Source organism: Gobius niger, assembly GCF_951799975.1.
Source record: "Gobius niger genome assembly, chromosome: 6".
In the NCBI taxonomy this organism is placed as follows: Eukaryota; Metazoa; Chordata; class Actinopteri; order Gobiiformes; family Gobiidae; genus Gobius; species Gobius niger.
Window position 1 is genome coordinate 18,497,267 of NC_136857.1, and position 25,353 is coordinate 18,522,619.

The following is a 25,353-nucleotide window of genomic DNA, read 5'->3' on the forward strand; positions in this document are numbered from 1 at the left end:
CTTGCAGCTACAGTACATGAAAGGTCTGAGACACACATGGTCTACAACTGTGACTTCACAATGACTAGTAGTACTTTGTACAATTTTCTAACTCTTGTAGGCTCCTCATAGAGTGAAAGATAAATGTGTTTCAGTCAAACACTAGGCTAAAAGTTTCAACAGTTGCAAGATTCTAAAGTTAAGATGTGTAGATGTGAAATAAATTTGACATCTTTAGGTAGAGGATTTCACTCAACTCATATCAGGAATATGCTCAGTAAGAATGTAAATGTGCATTTTGTATGCAAATTCATTTAGTGAGACAATACAGTACACAACGCCAGACAATTTAAACAATATGGCCTCTATTAAATATGATTACACACTGGAGAATTCAGAAAGAAATGAATCAATTTGTCATGCATTTTTCAATAATCAAAACATTTCTATTTCTTTCGTTTACTGCCTTTCTCAAAATCAAGCAATGAACTCTTTCAAAAGTGCATTGTTGAAGCAGTTGACAAAGATCTGACTGAAAAAGAATAAAATTTAGTTGAACATTGTTATGTACCACCATGTTCTGTGACAGAACCTCCTGGGTATGTTGGCACTATGTAATCTGCCAATGGAGCAAACAAACTACTTGTTGTCAAATAATCAACTTCCAAACTCCAAATAGAGGGAAACGGTGAAGCATCAGCAGCCAATCACACAAAGCGGTGAAGGTATGCTAAAGGTACCCAGATGTGGACAGACAAATGCAAGTAGGGAGCCTTCTCTGGTGCAGGCCCTGGAGATTTCATTGTCCCTCAGCCCGAGCCATCTGGCTGCCAGTTCTGAGCATGCTCCATCTAAACGTATCCAGATGTCACGGCTCGCATAACGCCCTGCTCAAGTCAAAATACTATCAGACAGAGACAGGACACTGTCATAATGCTGCTTTTTTAAAGACACAAGAAGCAACAGTGACATATCTGTTAAAGGCACTATTTGACAGAAGTCATTTTCAGTGATTGAGCTCTGAGTTAATAATAAATTCCACTTTTTCAAAATAATAATTCGATAAAATGATTTACTTGGGAAAGCCTGCATACTGAATTCCTCACTTCTGAAATACACGCTAGGTCAATGTTGAGGCGAATGTGATGCACAAACATGAGAGAGAGTCCGAAATCAAACATGTGTCACAATACTGTATTTGCAGGACACGGGAATCACGGTCTAAAAGCATTACAAAGTAAAATTAAAAAGCCTGGAAGATCATACAATCTCTGTGGTACAGTCATTAAAAATAGCTGTAATCGGAAGCTTACAGCTTCGTCTTTTTGTACAAGTACGTCTTTTTTTGTTGATGCATATAAACAGCCATGTGCTCTGGGTATGACTCAGGCCTTCAAAGTAATACAACAGAACAGAGAGCTGCCGCTGCTGTGGTCTTTAAAGGGGTTTAAAATTCTGTGAAAATGCTTGTTTATGTCCCAACTAGCACTCTTTCTACCGTAACGTGACTCATTGATCAGATTCGGAAGTGAGGAATTGGAGTTGTAGCTACTTGGTAGAAATGTGTGTGAATTGTGACATGTGTAGAACCAGGAATCTCTTTGATACTTGTACACAATGCAATTCACTATTAAGCTACTGTTTAGTGGAGATCATCCCACAGAAAACAAGACACACTGCCTCTTGCTTACGTAGAGTGAAAGCTCTCTAGATTATTTTAGTTTCTCTTAAAACGCTGTTCCTGTATGAGCGCCATTCTCTGAATGACAGAGTCGGATAAAAAAACCACAGGTGAGCAAGGTAACCATCTGCATCACAGCACCGCTGCGCATGAATGGCCAGTCTGGTAGGAATCCTTCAGTCCCACTGAGAATATAAAGAGCTCATTCACTGACAATAACCCTTAATCGAAGGATATTCCAATGTGTTGCAGCTTATAGATTCGATACGTTGGGAACAATACATCTTTTTTTCTCAGTCTGATAAAGGGACTATTTATGCCTGAAGATTTGTTCACTTGCTGGCCAGCCAAAATGCAATCAACTTCCCATGGAGAGTGAGGTAAACTGCTCCGGCACAAACTAGCACCTCTGGGGAGCTTTTCCATTGCGCAGGCCTGTTGCTAGCAGTCTACGTCTAGGAAAGCAGTGACGTCACCAGCATCTGATGGAAGCTGGGCACTTGGATGTAAAAAAGGCCTAAATAGGTAGCAGCTGCGTGAGGTGGCAGTATTGGCTTGGTTATGCTAATGACCCGAAGTGCTTCCTTAGAATAAGAATGAGGTAAAGGTTATGAAGAAACGAAGTGTCAAGAACGGCTGTAGCGTACACACAGTCAAGCTAATTAGCGACACACAAGCATTTGTCAGTTCCAGTGAAATGGAACGCCATTACAACTAGTAGTCAATGGTTGTCCAAACACAAAATGCCAAGATTTGTGTTTTTCCTCTGTCTGGAAATTAATGTCGACATTGTAACAGCTATAACGGCTGAAGATAATGCCACCTGAAATGTTCCGATTTTTAACATGGAAGCTGTAGGGCTGAGTTTTGTTTGAAAAGGAACACTATACCACTGACAACAGGTTTGTTTGGATAGGCTGTTTCAATCAGACTGCTCTATAAAAATGAATGAAAGGAGGAAACCACATGGAAATGTAGTTCAAAATGAAAATGTGATTAAGTAAAAGAAAAATACACAACATAGTACGAGTAGAAGTGAAGCAGAATGGATGACTGTGATGTGAATATGAACCGTACCGTACACAAAATATGGAGGTGCATGGGGAAAAAACGGTAACGACACAAAGATAATTAAATTAGGTTGATGACATGTAAGAAGTGTGATGCGTTTCTTGGTATACAAAAGCAGCAACTTACACTTATTTATACTGTACTGATTTACAAAACTCTAGATCAGGGGTCCTCAAACTTTTTTCTCTGGGGGCCCATTATCGTTCCCGACTGTGATGGGGGTTGGCTATAAGATAGAATAGTATGACCCACATTAAAATGCAGCAGGCCTGTTGTGAAGTAGAGATTACTAGCCTGGCACAGTCATTTCCACTACTATATCCACAAGATCAACACTTGATTCCAGGCACATTTGTTTAGTTGTAGTGGTTTGCAAAAATAGTAATCAAGTCTTCACACTTTGTTTTAATTTGAAATAGCACAGGTATTCCATATATTTTTATTTTCAAATAAAACATCATTGCGTAATGTGACCAAATGAATTACTGTTTACACTTGTATTGTGCTTTACAAGCAAGTTTGACATATTGTGTCATATATATATATATCAAATATATGACACATATATTTGTATGTGTAAAGTAATTACTATTATTCATTCATCCACACTGTGGTGGTAAGCTTCATTTACCACATGGCTATAATGTGTTGTTTATATTCCTAATCGCTTATGTCATTCCACACGTGGCCCCCCACACTTGTGGAATTCCTTTTTATTTATTTAACTTGTCCCCTAGTGGCTGGAATGAGTATACTGGTTATTTAGTTTAAAAAAAAATCATAACTCTGCACAGGAGTGGGCCAGAGACTTCCTTTTTTTTTTTTGACATACTCGGGGATTTGAGCTCTACAAGTCAGGAGCCAGGTTAAATCATCTCGTGGGCCGGATTTGGCGCGGGGGCCATAGTTTGAGGACCCCTGCTTTAGACTATTCAGAAGTTGTATCACACAATCAATACTTTTTTATAGGGATGCACCGATACCGATACCAGTATCGGGTATCGGGCCGATACCACAGGCTTGTACTCATACTCGTACTCATTCATGAGGTCCCGATACCAGAAACCGATACCATTTGACGTGCGGCCAGCGCACCTACGAGGCGCAGCTCTCAGCTGAGGAGAGAAAATAGCAACAAACTGGAGAATTCTTTAGTGCAAATACAATATTCCACATAGAGCTGACTTTATTACAGATGACACTCCCTAAATCAGAGTCTGTGCTGGATTTAACCAGAGCTAAATGTTGTTAGTGCTGCAGCGTCTGCAGTGTTTACAACATACAGGCTAACGTTGCTAACTCGCGGCTAGCGCAGTTTTGGCCACTCTGACGCCGTTTTATGCAAAGGGGTTTATTCTTCTGAAAAACTAACCCAGCGACTAAAAAGTCCCCAGAAAATCCAACGTAAAGACATATTGTATGTCCATATTGAGCGAAAATGAGATGCAGCAGAACAATGAAAACGCTGTAGCTACTCGCTAAGTTGCTACAAAACACACGAGAAAATCTACAGGAGCTGAAGTAAAGACGAAAAGAGACCATTTAAGTAACATCTCAATACTATTGTTAAATAAAAATATATGAATTAAGCACAGGCATTGGGGAGCTTTTGGACATGAGCTGTTCTGTCTATGATGGACAGTGCAATAAAAATTAAAAATTATATTGAATGAAAATAAAATAAATAATAAATGGCATCAGCACAATTCTAATATAACTGCTCTTAAATGTGTCGCCTACTTTACTTAAGGAAATGTACATGAGTAAATTAACTAATTACAAACCAGTCAGCTGTGAAAAAAAAAGTAAGAATGTTGAAGAAAATGCCTTGTACTCGTATAGGTATTCGGTATCGGCGAGTACTTAAATCCAAGTACTCGTACTCGTATCGGTTTTAGAAAAAGTGGTATCGGTGCATCCCTACTTTTTTAATGCATGACCAATTGAAGGAGGTAAACCACCTAAAATGCATCACGATTTTCATAATTACAATGCAACTTAAAGCAGTACCAAGTCTGCCTCTAGAGGCCATAAGAGCCACTGCAGGTGTTAATTGTCCGTGAGAGTAAATACTACGTTGACAGAAAAGACAAAGGGAGAGAGGGCTATTGTCCATCCAAAACAATGGAGATCATTTTTTTCACTCAAACTTGGCTATAAATATTGTTTAAGTGGCGCTAGCCCGCAGCAAGCTTTGCCTATTAGCCTTTTAGCTTCTTCTTCATGATTCCATTAGTGTGTATTACTGCTCCGGGGTGGAACAGGGAAAGTTGCAAGGATGGTTTTCTGACGAGACACCAGTGGGAGATGAAAGACCCCCAATCATCCAATTAACACTTGTATTACCCCCAGAGGGAAAATGATGTATTAAGGTAAACAAGTTACTTAGTACTGCTTTAAGGTTAAGTTGAATATTCTTTTTTTCCAGAGATAAATTCAGAACACAATATGATCTTTCTGAACATGAACTATGATACACCACACTAGATGACAAAAGATTAGGGTCAGAGTCAAGTTCAGGTATTTATACATGAAAGCTACAAGTTACTCGAACAATCTAGAATCCTTTGCTTTGAAATGAGTAATCCAAGCACTGTCCAAGACTGATGAAGCAGATCTCACATTCAAAAGGCATCAGATAAGATGGCTTTATGGATGGGGACAAAGACACTATTCTGCAAACTCTGTACTTTAACATGCTACGAATGCAATCTGAACCCTTTCTATCACAATTATACTCTGACCCCAGTATGTCATGCTTTCTGAGAACATCTTCAGTGGATAAAATGTTGTGACTATTAGATACAGATGCTGGCTTTGATGCATCTTCATTTAAAGATCTGGATAGTTTACGGTTACCTCAGACTTAGATTTACAAATTATCCAGAGATGTGCATGACCAAAGGGAGTTTGAAATTAAATCACCAGCTGACTAGAACATTGTTTTTCATTTCTCCAAACATCTAAACATCCAAACCTCTTATCAGTTATCCACATTGATAACTGATATACTGTATTATAAGTATTTCCATACTTATAATACAAGGTGTGGAAAATTCAGTTAAGGCTTCCAAATAGTCACCAGGAATCAGAATTCTATCCAGTTATCTCTATTGATCACAAAATATCTGTTTATCAACTGCAATGCATTATAATTGATACATCTTGGTCGATGACAAAAGGTTAGATGACATCTTCTACTCGGATATTCTGTAATCACATTTCTTGGGCGGACAAGACCCTTCCACACTTGTTCAGAACACAAGATCCTCATCGTGACAGCCCCGCAAAATGCACCCCACGCTCCTCACCTTCAGGTCAAGGGGTCAGCAGAACAAAGTGTGGCTCCTGGCTCACAATGCAGCATGACAGTTACCTCATTGGAATGCTGCAGTTGCTATGTAAATAAACTCAAACAAAGAAAACATATGCGTACAGCAACATATTGAATTAACTTCAATCAAAATGGCCATTAAATATTTCCACTGTCACACGCCAGCACTTTCATGATGATATTGCATAAGACCATAACGAAATGAAAATGTAATTGTTTTCCCTTCAAAACAATGGAAAGTTGTATGATCTTATTTTCAAGATTACTTGTGGAAGATGCTAAGCAAGAAACTATGTTGAGGCTAATCAAAGTTTTGGCAAATATTTTCAACCATCATTCTACTGTCTATTTTGCACAGAGTGTTTTTTGAGAGCTGAATGTAACAAGTGAATTTATCCATTGCAAGATCAATAAAGGCTCATCTTATCTCATCTAATCTTACAAGATTGACCTGCAAATTGACAAGCGAAGAAAATAATATCCAAAATGAAAACTTGTAAAGGTACATGGAGGTGAAAAAAGGAGTATCCTTGTAATTTGGACTGACCCACAGAGAAATCAATGGACAAATGAAAATCTATATTCAACCATTTAATACAGTCCCAATCAAAATTTAAAGCAGTACTAAGTAACTCTTCCCCCTAGAGGCCATAAGCGCAACTGCAGGTGTAGTAGCAAGTTACGATTTTTTAATGTATTAATTGTCTTGGAGAGTAAATACTACGCTGACAGGAAAGGCGAAGGGAGAGAGGGTTACTGTGCAACCAATTATACAATGGAAATATTTTTTTTCACTCAAACTTGGCTGTAAATACTGTTTAAAGTGACGTTAGCCCGCAGTTAGCTTTGCCCGTTAGCATGTTAGCTTCTTCTTCGTGATTACATTAGTGTGTATTGCTTTCTCCGCACCGGGGGCAGTCAAGTTGCAAACATGGTTTTCTGGCCAGAGACACCAGGGGGAGATGAAAGACCCTCCAATCATCCCATAAACACTTGTATTACCCCCACAGAGACTACGGAAAGAATTTATTAAGGTAAATAAGTTACTTAGTACTGCTTTAAAGACCAGTTGAAAAATGGCAACAGGAAAAAAAAACACACACATTTGGCCTGGTTGGATCTCATCAAGGTCCCAAGTAGAACTTCAATATACAAGAAGAATAACAAGAAGAATCCGTGTTTTTTGCACATATTTGGCCTTTTAAAGGCATGTGGTCATACACTTCAGATCAACTGCAAAACGGCCTATTTCACTTTTTACATTTCCCTTTTTTTGTTTTGTTTTTTCAATAAAAGGTTTACTTAATTGTTGGTCTCACAACAAGGCCTCGTGGAAGACCCAGGTCACGCTGGTGGGACTATGTCTCCGAGCTGGCCTGGTGTCGCCTCGGGGTCCTCCCAGAACAGTTGGAGGAGGTGTGTGTGGATCGGGAAGTTTGGGCATCTCTGCTGAGACTGCTGCCCCCGCGACCCGGCCCCGGATAAAGCGGAAGAAAATGGATGGATGGATGGATGGATAGATGGTCTCACTCCCTTTTCTTCTTGTTGCATACTGATGCTTTACTTGGAACCTTGTTAAAATCCAACCATGAAAAATGAAGGTTTTTAAAATGTATCAACTGGTCTTAAACCTTTGATCTGGACTGTACTATGCGAGCTCCAAATAAAAAACATTATCTTGAGCTTCTGTGATAGTAAACAAGTGTAAGATAAACAACACAATCCTTGACAAAAACTGGCACAATCGATCGTTAGTTTTCCCTCCAAAGAAACAACTGCTTCATGTCCCTTTGTCGTGAAGTGTCCGTCTGAAGTAGTGCCACGTAATCTAACTCTCTTCTCACACAAAGAAGGGACCATCTCAAAGGGGATACGAGCTAATCCATGGACTTTCTCTGAAGCACAGCCTGTCCCTGCTCCTGGTGCCAGGCCGGTGAGCAGACGGTCAGTGGCCACCTGGTAGTGATCACAGCCTAAAGCCACCAGACCTCTTGAGGCTCTGCCAGTTCAGTCTGCCCCGGTGCATACAGCCTCTCTCATTAGGGGAAATATGGAAAAGTTTATTCAAGCTACTCTACGTGACCAGTTTACTGCCTCTCGTCTCCTGTGAGGTGAAAATGCAATACGATTTTAAGATCATTTAAGCATGAACGTTTAATGTTATTTTGTATCTAGATAGGAGCAAATACTTTCAGTATTAATTGAAATACAATTTACATTGCTCAAATGTTTTTCATTTTAGCAATTAGGGCGGCAAGTGATTTCTGCTTTTCCCACAGGCATCACTGTTATACCTGATCTGTTCCAACCAAATCAATTAAGTCATTAGCCATAAATAAAAGTTTAGCCATCTTGGAATGAGAATACAAAAAGCAATTTATTTGTGACTTTATTCTGAAAGACATTGACAAAGTTTATTATATGTCATATATATAATGCAAATCATCTCATGTTTATTCATGTAAAATTATTGCCACACAGCAAGAAGGAAAGGCAAGTTTTTTGTAGAGCACAATTCATATTTAGGCAGAGAGCTGTACACAAGATACTCAAGATTATCTTTTTTAAAGTCTATTCTCTGAGTGACAGGCAGTCGGGGCAGAGCCCTGAGCAAAATGGACTAATATGCTATTTGGTTTGAGTCCTTCTGTGTGGAGTTTAGTAGAGTCCCTTCTAGGGCCAGTACTCCTCTGAAAAATAGATTCTAAATCACACTTGTCACACCATTAAAATAAATCACACCATTAAAAGTCCCTACCATTAAAAACATGTACAATAGGCCAGGATGTTTGAGAGTGTGCATGGGGGACAACAGATGGAAATTGGCCCAAGGGTACAATCCAGTGTGGCTTGTTCATTAACTTGCACTGTCCCGACTAAATAAACCAATAAATAAAATAAAAGATTAAATAAAAATGTAATGAAAAAAAAACAACATAAAATTTAAAACATTCAATGCAAAAAAAAAAAAAAAAAAGCTACTTTGGATGTGAGAACAATTAGTAAATACAAATATACAAAACTCAATGCATGTCTATGGAGATTTGCGCTCTTCTGTCAAAGACAATACACACAGCATTTCTCTAGCGCTAAACTATCTTTGCTTAAAAGACTTTTAATAAGGAACTGTTTTTGTTTTCTTTGTTTTTCTATGAGTGAGGCAGACAGGTGGAAGAGGTAACTCCAACAAGATTACATAAACCTGTTGATGCGGGCTCCTGGCAGTCCTGCATCACTCTAACCCCATGTTTACCTGCTGTGATTGAACAAGGTGAGACAATGTGTTGTCACTGACCACAATGTGCATAACTAGACTGACTGTTTTAAGAAGTTGTGCAATTTACAGCAAACAAAAGATCATAATATTTATTTCAGTGGTATTTCTAAGCAATGGAAAGGGGTTTGTCGTGGGGGTTGGGGGCATTCTTTACTGTCTAGCGAGAAATGGTTAGAGGCTAGATAATGTTTAAAGGAGCTGTTTTTTAAAGGAAAAACAGCATGATGCATGAACATATAAAAGGTATCCAGCTGGATGTTCCTCCTTAGCTCCTGAACGCCAGAGCCAGGAGGAAAGCGGGAAGTATCGTAGCAGAGTGAGAAGTGAGTCACTAAGCACATACTGGGGCAAATTATGAGCAAACTTCCAGTGTGGGTATTTAGGCAAGACCCTTAGCACTACTGCCCAGTGCCCACCTTATACAATGATGAGACAATCAAGCACATGGGAAATGTACGTGGAAAAGCACATTTATTCGAGTTATACATGAGTTGTATGTAATTGCTGTAGATCAGATTATTATATTGATAAAATGTGCATTTTAGAACTTTTTATGTGAAAAAGAAACTTGATTCCTTTTTCTGGTGACAGGGTCCATCAGTAGTGAAAACCTACCAGACACAGCAAAAAACAATTGATCCTGGAGCGTTTGGATTTTTAATTTGGGGTTTTTACAAACTGTGAGCCATAATAATCAAAATAAAACAAATAAAGGTTTGACATATCTCACTTTGCATGTAATGAGTCTATATCATATATTAGTTTCACAGTTTAAGTTGAATAACAGAAGTAAATGCACTTCTTCATGATATTCTAATTATATGACGAGCACCTGCATATAGGCTGAACTTTTCTATAAGGCACAGGTGTCTGTCCATGTTGTAACATGAGAGCACACTCTGCACCAGGGCCGAGAGATGAGTGCAGTGCGGGACAGGTTATATGCACAGCGTACGAGCAGCTATTTATACTTTTATACTTTTACGCCCTAAATGAACACCAAAACTACTTTTTATAACCCCTTGTGACTAAAACTGCTCTGACCAATACACTCAGCACGTGTGTTCCCCCTGCACCTCCCCCTCCCCACGCTGCAGTCTGGTAGCCGTCTAAGTTGGGAAAAGAGCTGAACTACAGGACAACTCCTCCTTAAGATATCACGGCCCAAATTTATGGTCGGGGCTCGGGCACAATATCTAAACGCAACAGTATTGGTAGTATTGGCCGCATGGTTTAAAGCGTGTGAAAAAATTAGCAGCTTATAATCCAGATATTACAGTACAAATTTAAAATAGGCATCCTCCAGACCATAAGAACATATAAATGTGCCAAACTGTGTGAGAAATGAGAAAACGAAAAGTTCCAAAACACACCAAAGCAACAACAGTCGGTTATGTAACAAGTAGAGAATGTGAGAGGAGTCATTCAATTTACACTTAAACCACAGTCCCCTCGCTTCTCAGATGATGCTGAGCAGAACAATGTGAAATGTTTCCTTTTGGCCTCAGCAGACCAGCAAAGGAAACACTGAACAGCCAGTTAAACCAAACACTTTAAGGGGAGACATAACAGGCCTGAGGTGCATCAAAACGAGTTGATGTTTGTCATTTAAGATCACGTAAGATGAAGGTAGACTCCAATTCAAGTAACAATTTGAAATGAATGAAAATGTATATCTGCAGTACTTTACCCGGTAAGACCAAAGCGGATTATGCATTAGGTTGTTTTCAGTGTAATTTGCCCAACCATTGATGGAAGAAGACACACATTTGAATAGGTCTTAATTCAGTCAAATAAAAAAAATGTTTATATGTGTATTTCTATAGCCACAAATATCAGGTTTACAAGTATGTGCAAGTCTGTGTCAAACTCCTCCTCTAAAACCTCACCTACTGGCAGTGCATATGATAAAAAGAAGTTGGAATAACCCAAAGATTCCACTGTGCTGAGATCATGTTAATTTCATCCTAAAAGCTGCCAGCACTTTGAACACAATGTCAGTCAATCAATTAGCATCCACAGCCCCGTGGCAGAACAGGCCCATGACACTGGGGGGCAAGACCACCACCAGGCCACAGTGCTGACAGCTGACTGAGGAGAACACCCCTAAATATCCAGGGAAAACCCAGCAGAGTATGTCTCGGCAGACGCACTCTATGAATACCCTTCAGAGTCGGTTTACACTGATTATTATAAAATAAATGAATGTATAAATAGCACAACAAAAGATGATCACAAAGAAAAAATACTAAAAGATTTGTAGAATATTAAGCTATTATTCATTATAATAGTTTTGAATGTCTCGACCAGCGCCATTATCACACAGTACAGTAAAAAGTACATGTGTGACGGAAACATTCATTAGGCTTGTTTACCAGTACCTTTTACTTAAATTCTTTCTTCCCAATGCTACCAATTTCGGCTAATTTAACTCTGGCAACGCTTGTATGGACACACTTTTGAAACTTTACTCTAGAAAACAAGAAGACGCGTCTGGTTCACATTTTCAGTAGCTTCAATAGTATACTTAAGCTCTAATTAAAAGAACGAAGTGACTTTCTTGACGTGTGAGGGCCCCATTTACTGACAGCCCCGAGGATAGGGGCAAAATGGTCATTAAAATGATAATTAAAGCCTTAAAAGCGGGAGGAAATAACCACTCTAATGATTTAAATAAGCAAAAAAAAAAGTAGAGGAGTCTGGTACTGCCAAAGTCCAGGCATTCTCACAAGTAAGTACCAAGGAGTAATTGAGTGAAAACGCACAGTTCTGGAAGTCTGGTTTGCTTCTTCTAATCTCTCTAATGTTACCCTTCCAACCATTAAAATAGGTTTGGAGCCCAGAAAGCTTCAACACCTGACAGAAGTGGGAACACAGAGGCCAGAAATTCAGAGCATTGAGTGAAAGTTAAGATGAGGGGATAGTTAGGGGGCAGGGGTAGGTCCATGCTCAGGAGGTTGGAGAGGGTCAGTACAGTGTGCTCTCAAAAGGAAGGGGGAGGACCCATGCGCTAAATATTTAAAATGCTCAGCTTGAGGAGGGCTTCACTTTGGGAATAGTCAGTCTAGGTGAACCAACCAAGGAGAGCTTTTACTTCAGTGACTTCTTTTTTAAGGACTTTTTATTTTTCATTAGCACAGACAATGAAATATCATTTATTCCTGGAGGTTACATTGCTTCTTATAGCACTAACATGGGCGCAGAATCCCAAAAAGAGACCGCTTCTACCAAAGCCGTCGAAAGCTCAGTGCTGCGATGAGGTGCGCTCGCTTAAGGTCCAAGTGGCCAACCTGACCAGTCTGGTGGAGGAGCTGAACCGCAAACAGGAGACGGACCTGATGAACGTGGTGAGGCAGATCATGGAGCTGGACCAGCTGAACCGGCAGCAGGAGGCCCGAGTGACCGAGGCCGAGAGCAAGTACTCCGAGATCAACAACCGAGTGGAGATCATGCAGCTACAAACGCTGCAGTCGGCTACCCAGACTTCATCAGGTAAGACTCTGATTCTGTAGAGCAACATCTCAAATTATTGGGAATTATTGAACACTATTTAAGGCTTTGAATGCTTAATTACTGGGATTTTAATAAGTTGATTTTGCTTTTTATTTACACAAAATGCAGAAGTGTTTGTGTGTATTTAGAGTTGCATAAAATGATCATCCGATTACATTCAGTTTCGGTTGTTTCCACTGCCACTTAAACCGTTACTTATTTCATTCAACTTGTAATACTACAGCCAGTAAAAAAAACTATTTGAATCTGTCTTTGTTAACATCTCACAATCACTGTTTTCTGTTCAAATGCACTGTTGGATTCAAACATTTCTTCAGAGCCACTACACTCTTCTCATTCATCTTCATTGAAAGTGGAGCTAATCAGTCGTGGCTGCTGCCGAAAGCTTTAAAAGGCAACGGGCATGACGTAACTGATTATTTCAATAGCTTAACAGTTGGACTTAACAAGGAGCACTTTTGTGTCGGTGGCTATGAGAACACAGAAACCCTTTTGCAAGTGGTGGAGAAAATTAAAGACAGGAGAAGCAGAGCAGGAAGAGATTAGACGGCAATGAGGGGGCAGGCAGACCCTTCAGCAGACTTGTAAATGTTTTGTCTCACCGTATGAACTCCAAGCCGCAATAATGGCATGGCCAGACTGAAAGATGGAACCAGAGTGGACGAAATCCCTCTAATCGCATTTTTGTAGAATGAATTCATTCCATCTCCATAAAGCTGAAACAATTTATGACATATTTTTGAACTCCTCGTAAAATACATATGGTTTGAGCATAACTGAAAAGATCTTTCTTCTCCAGATGCCATATACGACTGCGCATCACTCTATACCAGGAACTACAGGATCTCAGGGGAGTACAAACTTCCTAAAGATGACTTTCTGGGAACACCTGAACTGAATGTAAGTAATACTCCTTCAAACGATCACCACATTTTGGACTTAGTCTGACTGACTGTGTGGCCTCTGGGTTCAGGTCTACTGTGATATGGAGACAAAGGGAGGTGGCTGGACAGTGATTCAAAGGCGCAAGATTGGCTTAACTTCTTTTAACCGTGACTGGAAGCAGTACAAGCACGGATTTGGATCAATCCGTGGAGACTTCTGGCTGGGCAATGAGCACATCTTCCGCCTTACCAGACAGCCCAGTGTGCTGCGGGTCGAGCTTGAGGTACGTCCGTCAAAACATATATTCAATAAAGGACAGTTTCTATTGCAAAAAGTTGTGCTGATAAATCAAACCAGCAATAAGTTACTTAATGATGCCCGAAATCATGTGAATCATGTGTTTTCCGATGCAGGACTGGCAAGGAGAAACCCGGTACGCTGAGTATGGCTTTTTCACTCTGGCTAATGAGCTCAACAGCTACAAACTCTTCATCGCCAACTACAGTGGCAACGCCGGAGACTCCCTGCGTTACCACAACAACACCAACTTCAGCACCATGAACAAGGACAACGACAAATGCGTGGACGACTGTGCTGCTCTGCGCAAAGGTATGAGCAAGACAAGATTTAAAACTAGTCAGCTACACTGCGACCGTCATTTATTCTCATATATTTTCTTTGTTATTTCCCAGGTGGATATTGGTACAACTGCTGCACCGACTCCAACCTGAACGGAGTATTTTACCGCTACGGCGATCACGCCAGGAGCTCCGATGGCATCACATGGTATGGCTGGCATGGCCCCAACTACTCCCTGAAGAAAGTGGAGATGAAGATCCGCCCAGTGGAGTTTCACCCCTGAGTGTTTCAAATGCCACCAATGATGAATGAACGATATTGTCAATAATTGTAAAGGCTGTGCTGAGTGGAAAGAGAAAGACATGGAAGATGCAATGATTGTTTAGTCAAATGAATGTGTCATGTTTATTTTGTAAATTACAGTCCTTTTGTGTATTTATCACTAAAAATATTTTATTTTTTAAAAGCCTTGATGGATGCTCTTTTACCACTGTCTTGGAAAAATAACTGGAAATTGGTTCATTGTCCGTTTTGTTTTGAAAGCACAAGTTTACTGGGATGATGTACCAACGACGTAAAGGTTTAAAATGGATGTACGTATGAGAGTTGCCAGAACCACCGACTTGTTTTGTATGATACAATTTTTTTACTTATATGTTTTGGTATGTTAACCATTTGTGATGAAAACATTTGTAAAATGTGTACAGCTGTGTCATTTTGTGGTTTTAAGTGATAGGAAATAAACATATTTTTAAACAAAACACTGATGATGTTAAAGCGAATTGTGTATAACACAGTCTGAGGTACAGTATAATCCACATAAATGAATCATATTTTGTAGCTTGGGTGTGTCAAGTTAACATCTAGAGGCAGATATATAAAACAATGACCTCCACACATAACATAAGGCATAAAGGAGAAAGCATGTTCAAACATTTGGATTGTCCTCCATCAGTAAAATGCTACAGGCTCAAAAAGCTCGACTCAACTTCCTTTCAAACAAACCATTCACAAACAATTCAAGGTCTAACAATGACGCCACGACTACTACTATGAACTCTGACCTCTGTCCATTTCCTAAAGTTGCGGTCAAATCATATGTCACAGCACGAAAGACCACACACACACGCTCTATGCCATACGACAATGAAAACAATACTGGCATTTGGTTTGTCCTGAAAAAAGCTCAGAATTTTTGGCTGTCGCCTCCACACAGGAGTTCACTGTCTCCGCAGGCCCCAGCAATAGGCCTGGTCGGATTGTATGACTTTTAACAAGGTGACATTTACTCTGGGTAAACATCTAATTAAAGCTACCCATCTCCTTTTAGGAAGGCGACCGCAGCAGACTAAGGGTGGCTTTAAAAGGACCAGTGGACAGTGACAAATGGCCTGGGCTTTAAGTATTCAATGGGAGACAGTGTTAAGAGATCAGCTGCTATTGAGTCTACACAGAGAGGCCGCCTGATCTAAAAGCTAGCCCTAACATTTTTATGGAAACCAACTGCAGTAAAAGGAATTTACAACCATTTTCCACAGGACCAAGAGAAGGCAATACAGCACTTATTACTTGGTCAGTACGCTGGGTGAATGTAAATAGGATTTGACCTTGGGCTTTTAGCAGCCATTAAATGCTTTCTCACGCAAAACAATCAGATGCAACAATGCGGAAAAAAGGGTGTGTTGTTTTACGAGGTGTCAAAACAGTTTAATAGGCTATATTAACAAGATGGTTAATTAGGTGGCAAATTTAATTTGGGATGTTATGTTAAACCTGTAATGATCATTTATGTAACCATTATTTTAAGCATCCAATGAGCTACTGCCTTTAAATGAAAGGTCCTGCTGCTAAAATCTCAAAGCCATTTCCTCACCGTATAAGCAATATATTATTATTATTGTATTATTGTGTTGTCTTCAATCTAGGGCTGGGCGATATATCATCTACTACTATGTGCAAAAATGTCTGTATCTACGTCACAACCACTTGCACTATGACTGTAAACCTTACACTGCCAATACATCTTTTATTAAAGTCTGTTTATTTCATTTCTATAGTTTATACTTTTTACCCCCAAAAGTTTTGTAGTCAATGTATATAAGATACTTCTATTATGTTCTCTTAACAAGTGAATTTCTCCATTGTGAGATCAATAAAGGCTTACATGATCTCATCTTTTTCGTTTTAATCATTAAGAATGCACCTTTCCCATTGTCTACATTTTACCTCTTCCAGTATTAATTTTGGGATATTCAGTAAAGCTCCGCTTTTTGCATTGGACGATTAAAATGATTAACACGATTTAAAAGGACTCCTTAGGCCTCAGGGGCAGGTGAGAAACATCGCAATGAAAATTGGTTGGATTCAAGTTTGTTAAACACAAGTTTCAATAAACCTCCGTCAATATGCATATATGCATCTTGCATGTCATTTTGAAGTGCAGAATCTGGAGAATTCAATCGTTGAGTTAGTGCTACGTTCCCCAATTGTTTTTTGATCGCCGCGCAGAATGCCGCAGCTAGTAACAATATGCTAATGCTAACAACAACAAATCAAAGCTGGGACAGAAACTATGATTGGATCACCTAAAGCAGGGGTGTCCAAAGTGCGGCCCGGGGGCCAAATGCGGCCCTCAGACCAATTTTTGGTGGCCCTCTGCCATCTTGCTGAATCGGGACACATGATCAGAGATAGTCCTTTTTATTTGAAATGTAATAATTCTACACAATTCTAACCAAACAACTAACCTTTTATTGTGAGACAGAGCTGGCATGATGGTTTTGAGCATAAATAAAGGTGTGGGCCGCAATTTAAACCTCTGCTAGTCAAAGGTTTTGCGGCACTAACCACTGATCTATGGCCCTTCACCCTCTGTACGCTTCAGTATGCGGCCCCCCATGAAAAAAGTTTGGACACCCCTGACCTAAAGTAATACAACAAAATCGTCCAGTTCTGGAGCGGCAAAGTATTTGTTTTCACAGATTACAGACCAGACATTTGGAAAAATAATCGGCTGAGCATATCAGCATCGGCCAATTAACATCCCAAAATATCGGCATCAGCCTTAGAAAAACCCATATCAGTCGGCCTCTAATTATGACAGAAGTTTACAGAAAGAAATACTGATGAACATCTGGCCGACCTGCTCTGATGCAGCTGAAATCCTCATGTCCATTTCTTTAATAATCCAATATCTACAGGAAGGTCTGGTCGCACCATCGGGAAGTGTATGAGGCGTTCAAGGGTTGTGGTAAATAAAACCTCTGCACTGTAAATTATGTTTGATTGCCAAAAAAACAGACTTACATGAAGGTTGCAGTCTAAAAATGTTTACTATGTTTTGCTACTCATCTTGTTTATTGTGCTGATAAATGAGTGTTGCACACAAGATTAATGAGATTTCCTTTCCCCTTTGAATGCATCATAAGGTGTGTGGAGGGGGAAAGCCAGGGGAGGGGAGGGGGGTGCAATGCAGGGTTTACTACTGACACCTACTGACAACAAAAAATCCTGGAGAATAGCTGAGGGCAGCTTTAAGCTTACAAACAGGTTAGTCTCCAAATTTTGTCTTGAATCTCAGAAAAGACAGACAAGTCCAAAGTCCAAAGTCCTTTGCATTGAATTTCAAGGTCTGATTTCAAGCTTTTTGTGGACGAAACAAATGCGATCATAAAAAAACAACCAATGCAAATAAGATATCAGATTTTTGCCTTTCAAGCTCGGGAAGACATATTAAGCTCAAATCCAACCAATAACAACAAAGTCGAGCCACCACTGAATCCACAGTGCCACTTGAATAATTTCCACATTATTATGTCTCTCAGCCACGATGCCTCCACATATTCAAGTCATGTACAAATACTAGGGGTTTGGGGATTTGCTTTGTGCTCAGCAGCCACTATTTTATGGGAAATCCTGGAGAGGTGAGAAGCAGATGGGGATATTGAAAACACTGGAGGACCAGCTTCCATCATTCATCATCATCAAGGCTCCAGAGAAATTGAAAGCAGGCCCCAGAGAAACACAATTCCAGACACGCGCAGATGAAACAGAGGCAAGAGTCCAATTAGATGCCTGGGAAACAGATTTCTCAGTGCCATGCCAAAGATGGAGAAATAAAAGGAGGATGAGAGAATGGGTTGGAAAAGATGACAGCTGAAAATCAAAGCAGCGTGGTACAAAGGACATGCAGATTATCATTCATCTGTAGTTATTAGATTAGGATTTGGGGATTGTTTGTCTTTGAAACGGAAGCTTATGCCAATGAAAACTCGAAGAGAACAGTACTCTGCTACTTGTGTAAAAATGTCCAATGACAGCAAAAGAGTGAGTCACCATTTACCCAAGAATATCAGTTACTTAACATAAATGAACAGCACCGGTATCTTAAAAGCAGTAGTAAATTTAAAAAGAAAGCTTAGTTTGCGCCACACAAGAAGAGTGACACGCACAGTCCATAAATCCTCACGTGGTTTGGCCAAATGATCACCGGCACTTGGCTGATGACACTCCTTTTGCATCATTATTTGGCCAACATTTTCCTGAAGGCATTAAGACTCTGTATTTAGACATTCAGGGGTGCTTCTTCTTCATCTGCTTCTTCAGATGGTACTCAGGGTCATCTGCAATTTTGGACTTTTTTACGCTTTAGTAATGCATTTAAATGAGGTGTTTTTCTGGTTTGGACATGGCATACACCCAACCAACATACTGCTGTTTAGCGAGTGATGCAGCAATGTATTACAGGCATCTCCAACCTGTAGCTACAGGGAGCTACAGTCCCTCCCTTTCCCAGTATCTCGACATTACCATATGTATTTAACCTTGGTTTTGGTGAATTATATTTTTCAAGTTAAATGTATGTGTGTTTTCTCATCATGCAACAAATAAAGCTGTCGTTCCACATAGCGTTAGTAGTAGTTCCATAGTAGTAGTCCATAGTTCCACCCCACGTTCTACGTGCACATATCGACTCTACCCCGCACACCTTTCTGTTTCCACCACACACACACACGCATTTGTCATGGAGGAGCACGCTGTACAGATCATCATTAAAAGTTTTGTAAGCCGGGATGAGAACAAATGTGGACAAATGCTGCCTTTTGGTGGGACTTATGGAATCATTCAGAGGTGCCAAGCTGTATTAAAACAGAAAAGAAACCGCTAAATACCACTATAAAGGTAAGCTACATGCAAATGTTATGCTAACATCAGCTAAAGCTGCGCAAACAGCGGCAAAATGCGAATATCGGCAAAATCCCCTTTTAACAGCCGTATGATGTTGTAAAATATTAAATCCATGTGACCTGCGTGTCAAAAGTGAGGGCTGTCCACTCTCTCGTTGCCAATCAGAGGCCAGCAGTCTGTTCACGTCACATCCGACATGGGTTAACGTGCTTTGGCCACAGCCAGTGGTCGGTCCCAAAACCTATACCTGGTCAGACAGGTTTGGCCCTGGCCTTTACTAAGGAAAAGCTCGACAAAGCAGGTGAAAGAACCATTCGGTTGATACGCGCCTACATGCGGAAAACCACCTTAATAGAATCGAAGTGAACACTAATCTGCAAACATCTAGCCAATGCCGAATCCCAATAGCTTTTTGATCCTACCTGATGAGAGACTCCAGAATCAGAGGCGAAGGTCCTTTCTGAAACTCCAGTTCTTTGTAGTGTAGAGCTTTGGCATAGGCGCGACACTTGGCAGCCCTCTCTCCCAGCAACACAATGCCATTGTCATCTCTCAAAGGCAAAGGACCCTAAAATAGGAACAGTCATATTTTATTTGTACTCTTTCTTTACAATTGTTACATTAGGGTTCATGGTAGCTGGACTTAAACAGGCAAAGATGTGTGACACTTTACAGGGAAACCCATTTCTACAAACACCTTCGAGAAAGGTACACTATAACCTTACACACGCTAACTTTACTGGAATTATGGTCAAAGCTGCCACACGCTCAACAACATGGATAATGGGCACAGCATGTGTGGTCAAATTGCCACAAGGAACTTGAGCTCTTTAGCAGCATCTGAAAAAGAGATTACTGTATGAAGATTGTGTACAACCTCTTTTACTTAAACTTCAGATCAGAAAAGTGAAAGACTTTACCAAATATTATTTCTACAAAACATATGCTACAATTGTATCATGAGCCCTGCGTTATGGTAGTGATTTGTGTCAAATCCACTTTGAAGCAAAACGTTCATGACTGGCAACTTAATGGTTTATAATGGTTTTGTGCCTGAAAGTTGACACATCAGACTCTCGATGCCCCCGGTGCTGTTGGGGGATCACTTGACTGACAGCAACAATAGGACTAGGAGCAGCATGATTTAGTTTGCTGATGATTGTTGATGAATGAATGATGAGTAGGGATAATTCTTGGTTAACTGGTGCTGATAAAGCCTGATGTGCAGACGCTGAGCAAACAAACCTTGTCGCTGTGCTCCATAAACTCGGCCAAGTTGAGCAGCGTCTGTGTGACTTCAGCGATGTCCTGTGACGTGAGTGCCAGCTCAATGCTGCGGATCAGCTCGTCCTGCTGGTCTTCGCTCAACTCCGACCAACATGACAGGAAGGCCGCATTAAACAGATCTCTGTAGAGAATACAGAAAGACAAGAGTGAATATAAACTAAGGTGCTACTGTATAAGGAAAAAAAATGATGCATTATTCAACAAATTTCCAAGAATTAAGGTTAGCAGCATTATCAACTTTAATGATAAAGCTTAAAGGGCCTATATCATGCAAAATCGACTTTTTGGAGCTTTTAGCCATGTTGTTATGCTATTTCCTTATCAAAAATACCCCCAGAGTGGTTTTTGGCTTCATTCACGCAGTCAGCGATCCTCTTGAATCCTGCTCTCTGAGCAGCTGCTCCACCCTCTGCTGGAAAACGACTGAGCTGTGACACTCTGACGTTTTTTACGTCATAGTGTCAAACAGGAAGAGCCCAACTTCTGTATTGTAATTCCTTACGGCCCGATTTTAATTTAAAATACAGCTTAAAAAAAAAAAAAAAAAACTGGACTGCAGGACTGTTTCTTGATGTATGCTTGGTGAATCTTCTCAAAGTGGATAAACTTTTATAACCAACGCGAGTCCCCAATGTGATGGAGAGGCCAGCTCAGAGTGGTGGTGAGTCAAAACGCGTGTTAGCTTGTGTGTTAGCCATTTATGAAGCTGTGTTGCAGATGTCAACTCCTTATAACTGTATTGTGAAGTAACTTCACTTGTTGTGATATTTATATTTATTTTACTGCTACTAATGCATGGGCAGATCCGCTCGGAGGGAGGGGGCGGAGTTAACTGAATCGAAGCGTCTTGTCTTCCAGGTTTGCAAAATACCCCCAGAAAAATACTTATATTTCTCACAAAAAATAGTAGTCCATGGCGGTAGAGGTACAATATATCATATAAATTGTACTTTGGGATGGCTAAAATAGCATGATACAGATCCTTTAAGAAAGTTTCCATCAAAAAATAGCTTGGAATGAAAAGCATTTGTCATGTTTGTGATCTACAACTCATTTTAGAACACAGACACATCTAGAAACGACTAATACAACATTGTTTTTGTGTCTGACAGCAGCAGCTTATGTTTCAGTGCACAGACTGATGGTTGGTTAAAACTGCACAGCATGAAAACGCGTTTCCTCACACAAAAAAGCAACTGGTTAGAATTTCTTTTGTAATCATCTTGCATCGTTAATTTAGAGCCATTTCCTTTTTGTTCACTTCACTTAAAAGCATGTTATTATTCCGCTTATTCAATGTAATAACACCAAAAATGTAATAAACACCATAGGCCAGAAATTCTGGGCTGTTCACACATGCTGAATATCGTTACTCGTTTGACATGAAAATAAAAGATTGCAATGATTTCAAAACAGTGTTCACAAGATGAAAGCCTCAGAGCATTTGCATTATTCCCGTGCAGCCATCTTTCCCATCATTTAGAACACACATCTACATCTGGAAACGACTATCTCTGACAAGAGCCGCTAAAATTTCAATGCTTGACTTGTGGTTTGTTGAAGTACAGACAAACCTCCGTTTGATTTGACTGTTTATCACTGACCTCAGCCTCCGCATTATGTCATGGCGTAGCTACGGGGCATTAAGCGCCAGACAAGCAAAGATAAGTCTAGCCTTGGTGTACCTGGCCAGTGGTATGTATGTTTGTGCCAGTGACCAGCAGGAGCGCAGAGCAGGGGAGGACGATTCTTTGAGCAGGACCACGCTCAACCGCCGCAGCCACTCCAGCCAGTCGTCCTTGGACACCTTTCTGGCAGCGCCCCAAGCCTGTGGAGCAACAGAAAACAGCTGGTCACTGGGAGAACACAGAGTATTCTCCAGGCAAGGTGGTCACAGGGGTTAATGTGCTTTGCATGATGATTTAAATTTTGAGTCATTGGCTTTGTTATTCAAAAAACTAAATCACTGATTACATTTGATGAAAGGCAATACTTATGAACTTTCCAAACAAAGAAACTGAAATACAGCCAAGTCATATATTTTCTTTGAATGTCAGATCAAGGTTCAATATAATTGGTTCAAACCATATTTGGTCTGTTCAGTAGGGGTGTAACGGTCCAGCTACCTCTTGGTTCACTTCTGTTCACGGTGCAGGACCTAAGTTGCATCAAGGTGCCAGTAAGATATAAAAAATATTACGTTGGTTTTGAAATAAAATAGCCTGAATGTTCCCCACTAGGCAGTATTTATGCTCTCAGAAAAAAAACTGTTGATGCTTTATAATTTTTCAAAGCTGTTTTATAATAAAATATGGCCCTGGGCATACAATACAAAACAGCAAAAAAATAACTGTAGTGCTCTAAAGTACACGGCAGATAAAACACGCACTCAGCAGCCCATTTTATTCGAGGCTCGTGTTTTGCTGTACCTATTGTGTGCTTGTACGTTTTTGTAAACAAAGCTTTTGAGGCCGGATTATGACCAAGATCAGATCTGACGCACATGTCTGTGCCTCTGACACAGTGTGGTGCACTGGATCTGTCATTCACCTCGTCATCTGCAGGAGAAGCCATTACAAAGCCATGCAGATTTCATGTATTTTTGGATGGATGTAACTTTGCAGGTCTGGAGTGTCTACAGTCTTCAGTTTAGCACATGCCCTGTATTATTCATGAGGCTATATTCATTTGTTTTTAATATGAACAAAAAGAAATAAGTGAATATCAAAACTGAAGTTCAATCAATACAAGCTTGGCTATATGGCCCAATCCTACTTCTTCATAAAAAAATAATTGAGTCCATATGCGGCTCAAATTTGTATTCTAGATTGAATCTGGAGTTTCCTCCCATTTGTCTCCTTGTTGCTCAGAGATAAACTCGGGCACATGGTTGTTTACTGTACACGTCTGTGGGCTCCGCAGTGAGACAAACATCTACCATGTGGCACACACCATTCACCATGAAAGTAACCTCGCAATCCCACTTTAAAAGACCATGTCTAGACTCCCTCTGACCTTCTGCAGTGCTGTGGTGCTGACGTGAAGCTTCTTCATTGGCCCCGCCTCCACAGGCCCGCTGACCAGAGTGTCGCCCTGGTTACCTCGGAGCTGCCGATGCTGGAAGATTAGAGGGTCCTCTTCCTCTTCAGCCAGAGTGTAGCCCTTTTGTGAGCACAGAAATAACATCCTCAAGCCCACACGCAAACAGGCCACACAGAGAGACTACTCAGGCCGGCTTCACAACAAGTGCATTTCCTCATCTGCTAATGAACACGTGAGTAATGGTTCACTGATGGGGAATAATACATGATAAATAAATGTTGTACTCTGAGTCTGAGATTATTATATGAGCAATACTTGTACAATAGCATTCATTTTAGTATGATTTAATAGACACAAGCAGTGAAGCATTGATGCAGTACAATACTAATTAGGACAAAACAAAAACTGACATTTTTGTGCTACTCTGGTGAAATTGAAAGTAGTAGACAATTTACAAATGATTCGATGTGTCACATGAGCCGTTCTTCTCTGATAAAGGAGCTTACCTTCACAATACGACAGATGAGTATATCATAGCGCTGGTGGTTGATTCTGTGCTTGAGCATGACTTTGTTGACCATGGGGATAAAGATCTGGTACTGCAAGATGAGAGGAAAGGGAAGCAGAGTAAATAAAAGGGGCTCCCTCCTTCCACTGCTATAAACTAAATGACTGAGTATCCTGGACTTGTATCGAAGTGTTATGAGTCCCACATCAAAAGCCCGGTCTTCATATGTGCTGCCAGATGTGCTTCCACATGGACTGCTGAGGTTAGACCTGGGACGGGGGGGGGGGTCTAAGTGGGAAAGGGAGGGAGGAGAGTGACTTCATCCCCTCTCATAAACACTACCCACCCCCCCACTCCACTTCTCAATTGTGAAATGACATCAGCAGTCTGGCAGGAAGTAATAAAGATTGGGCAGTTTGACGGACTGTCGAAAAAGTCCACACAACAGGAGAGGCTGAGGGGACTACCGAATAATAGGCCAGCACTTTTCAATCACCAGAATTAATCGTGATGATAGGATTATAGGAACCATTAACCATGTCACAAAAAATATCGTCCGAAATAATGATGCTGTTGCTACTACTGTACCTTCTTGCCCAGCTGGAACACCAGACTAGACAGCGTGTCCATGGAGGTAGATCTGAGCTCGGGGGTGGTGTCCAGTGTCCTGACAATGGGGTGGATAATACGTGAAGCATAGTCGGTGAAGTCCAGGGACTCCGTTAGACGGTCCAGCGTCTCCAAGGCAACCCTGACAGACGAAAAAAACATAGTCATGATTTTTGAACAGTGGGAGATGGAGACAAGGGGGACTTTAGAGCTGTTAAGACGTCCAGTAAAAGGATTGAAGTGTCTGCCAGGGAGGCTCAACACATAAAATGTCATACTGTACGTCTGTAAAAGCTACCAGAAGAACTTTCTGTCTTGACCACTACGGTTCCGGTACATAGATATGAAAACTGGAATATAATTTAGCACGTCTGTGGACTGAAAAATATGATGTTGTTCAG

General features: G+C 40.5%; 2 protein-coding genes across 2 annotated transcripts in view; one reads left to right on the forward strand and one right to left on the reverse strand.

Annotated features, from left to right (window-relative positions):
• mtor (mechanistic target of rapamycin kinase) overlaps nt 1–25,353 on the reverse strand; it is an 87,482-nt gene that overhangs the window by 43,278 nt on the left and 18,851 nt on the right. Inside the window, exons 23-28 of the mRNA XM_079557726.1 lie at nt 24,932–25,094; nt 24,342–24,434; nt 23,809–23,955; nt 22,479–22,621; nt 20,752–20,914; nt 19,929–20,074 (exon numbers count right to left, since the gene is read on the reverse strand). Of these exons, the coding sequence (XP_079413852.1) occupies nt 19,929–20,074; nt 20,752–20,914; nt 22,479–22,621; nt 23,809–23,955; nt 24,342–24,434; nt 24,932–25,094 (855 nt within the window). The remainder of the gene's footprint in view (nt 1–19,928; nt 20,075–20,751; nt 20,915–22,478; nt 22,622–23,808; nt 23,956–24,341; nt 24,435–24,931; nt 25,095–25,353) is intronic.
• angptl7 (angiopoietin-like 7) lies at nt 12,110–14,934 on the forward strand. The gene is made up of 5 exons (XM_079559271.1): nt 12,110–12,834; nt 13,655–13,755; nt 13,829–14,023; nt 14,154–14,349; nt 14,433–14,934. The coding sequence occupies exons 1-5, from the start codon at nt 12,486–12,488 to the stop codon at nt 14,600–14,602; spliced, it is 1,011 nt and encodes a 336-aa protein (XP_079415397.1). The 5' UTR covers nt 12,110–12,485; the 3' UTR covers nt 14,603–14,934.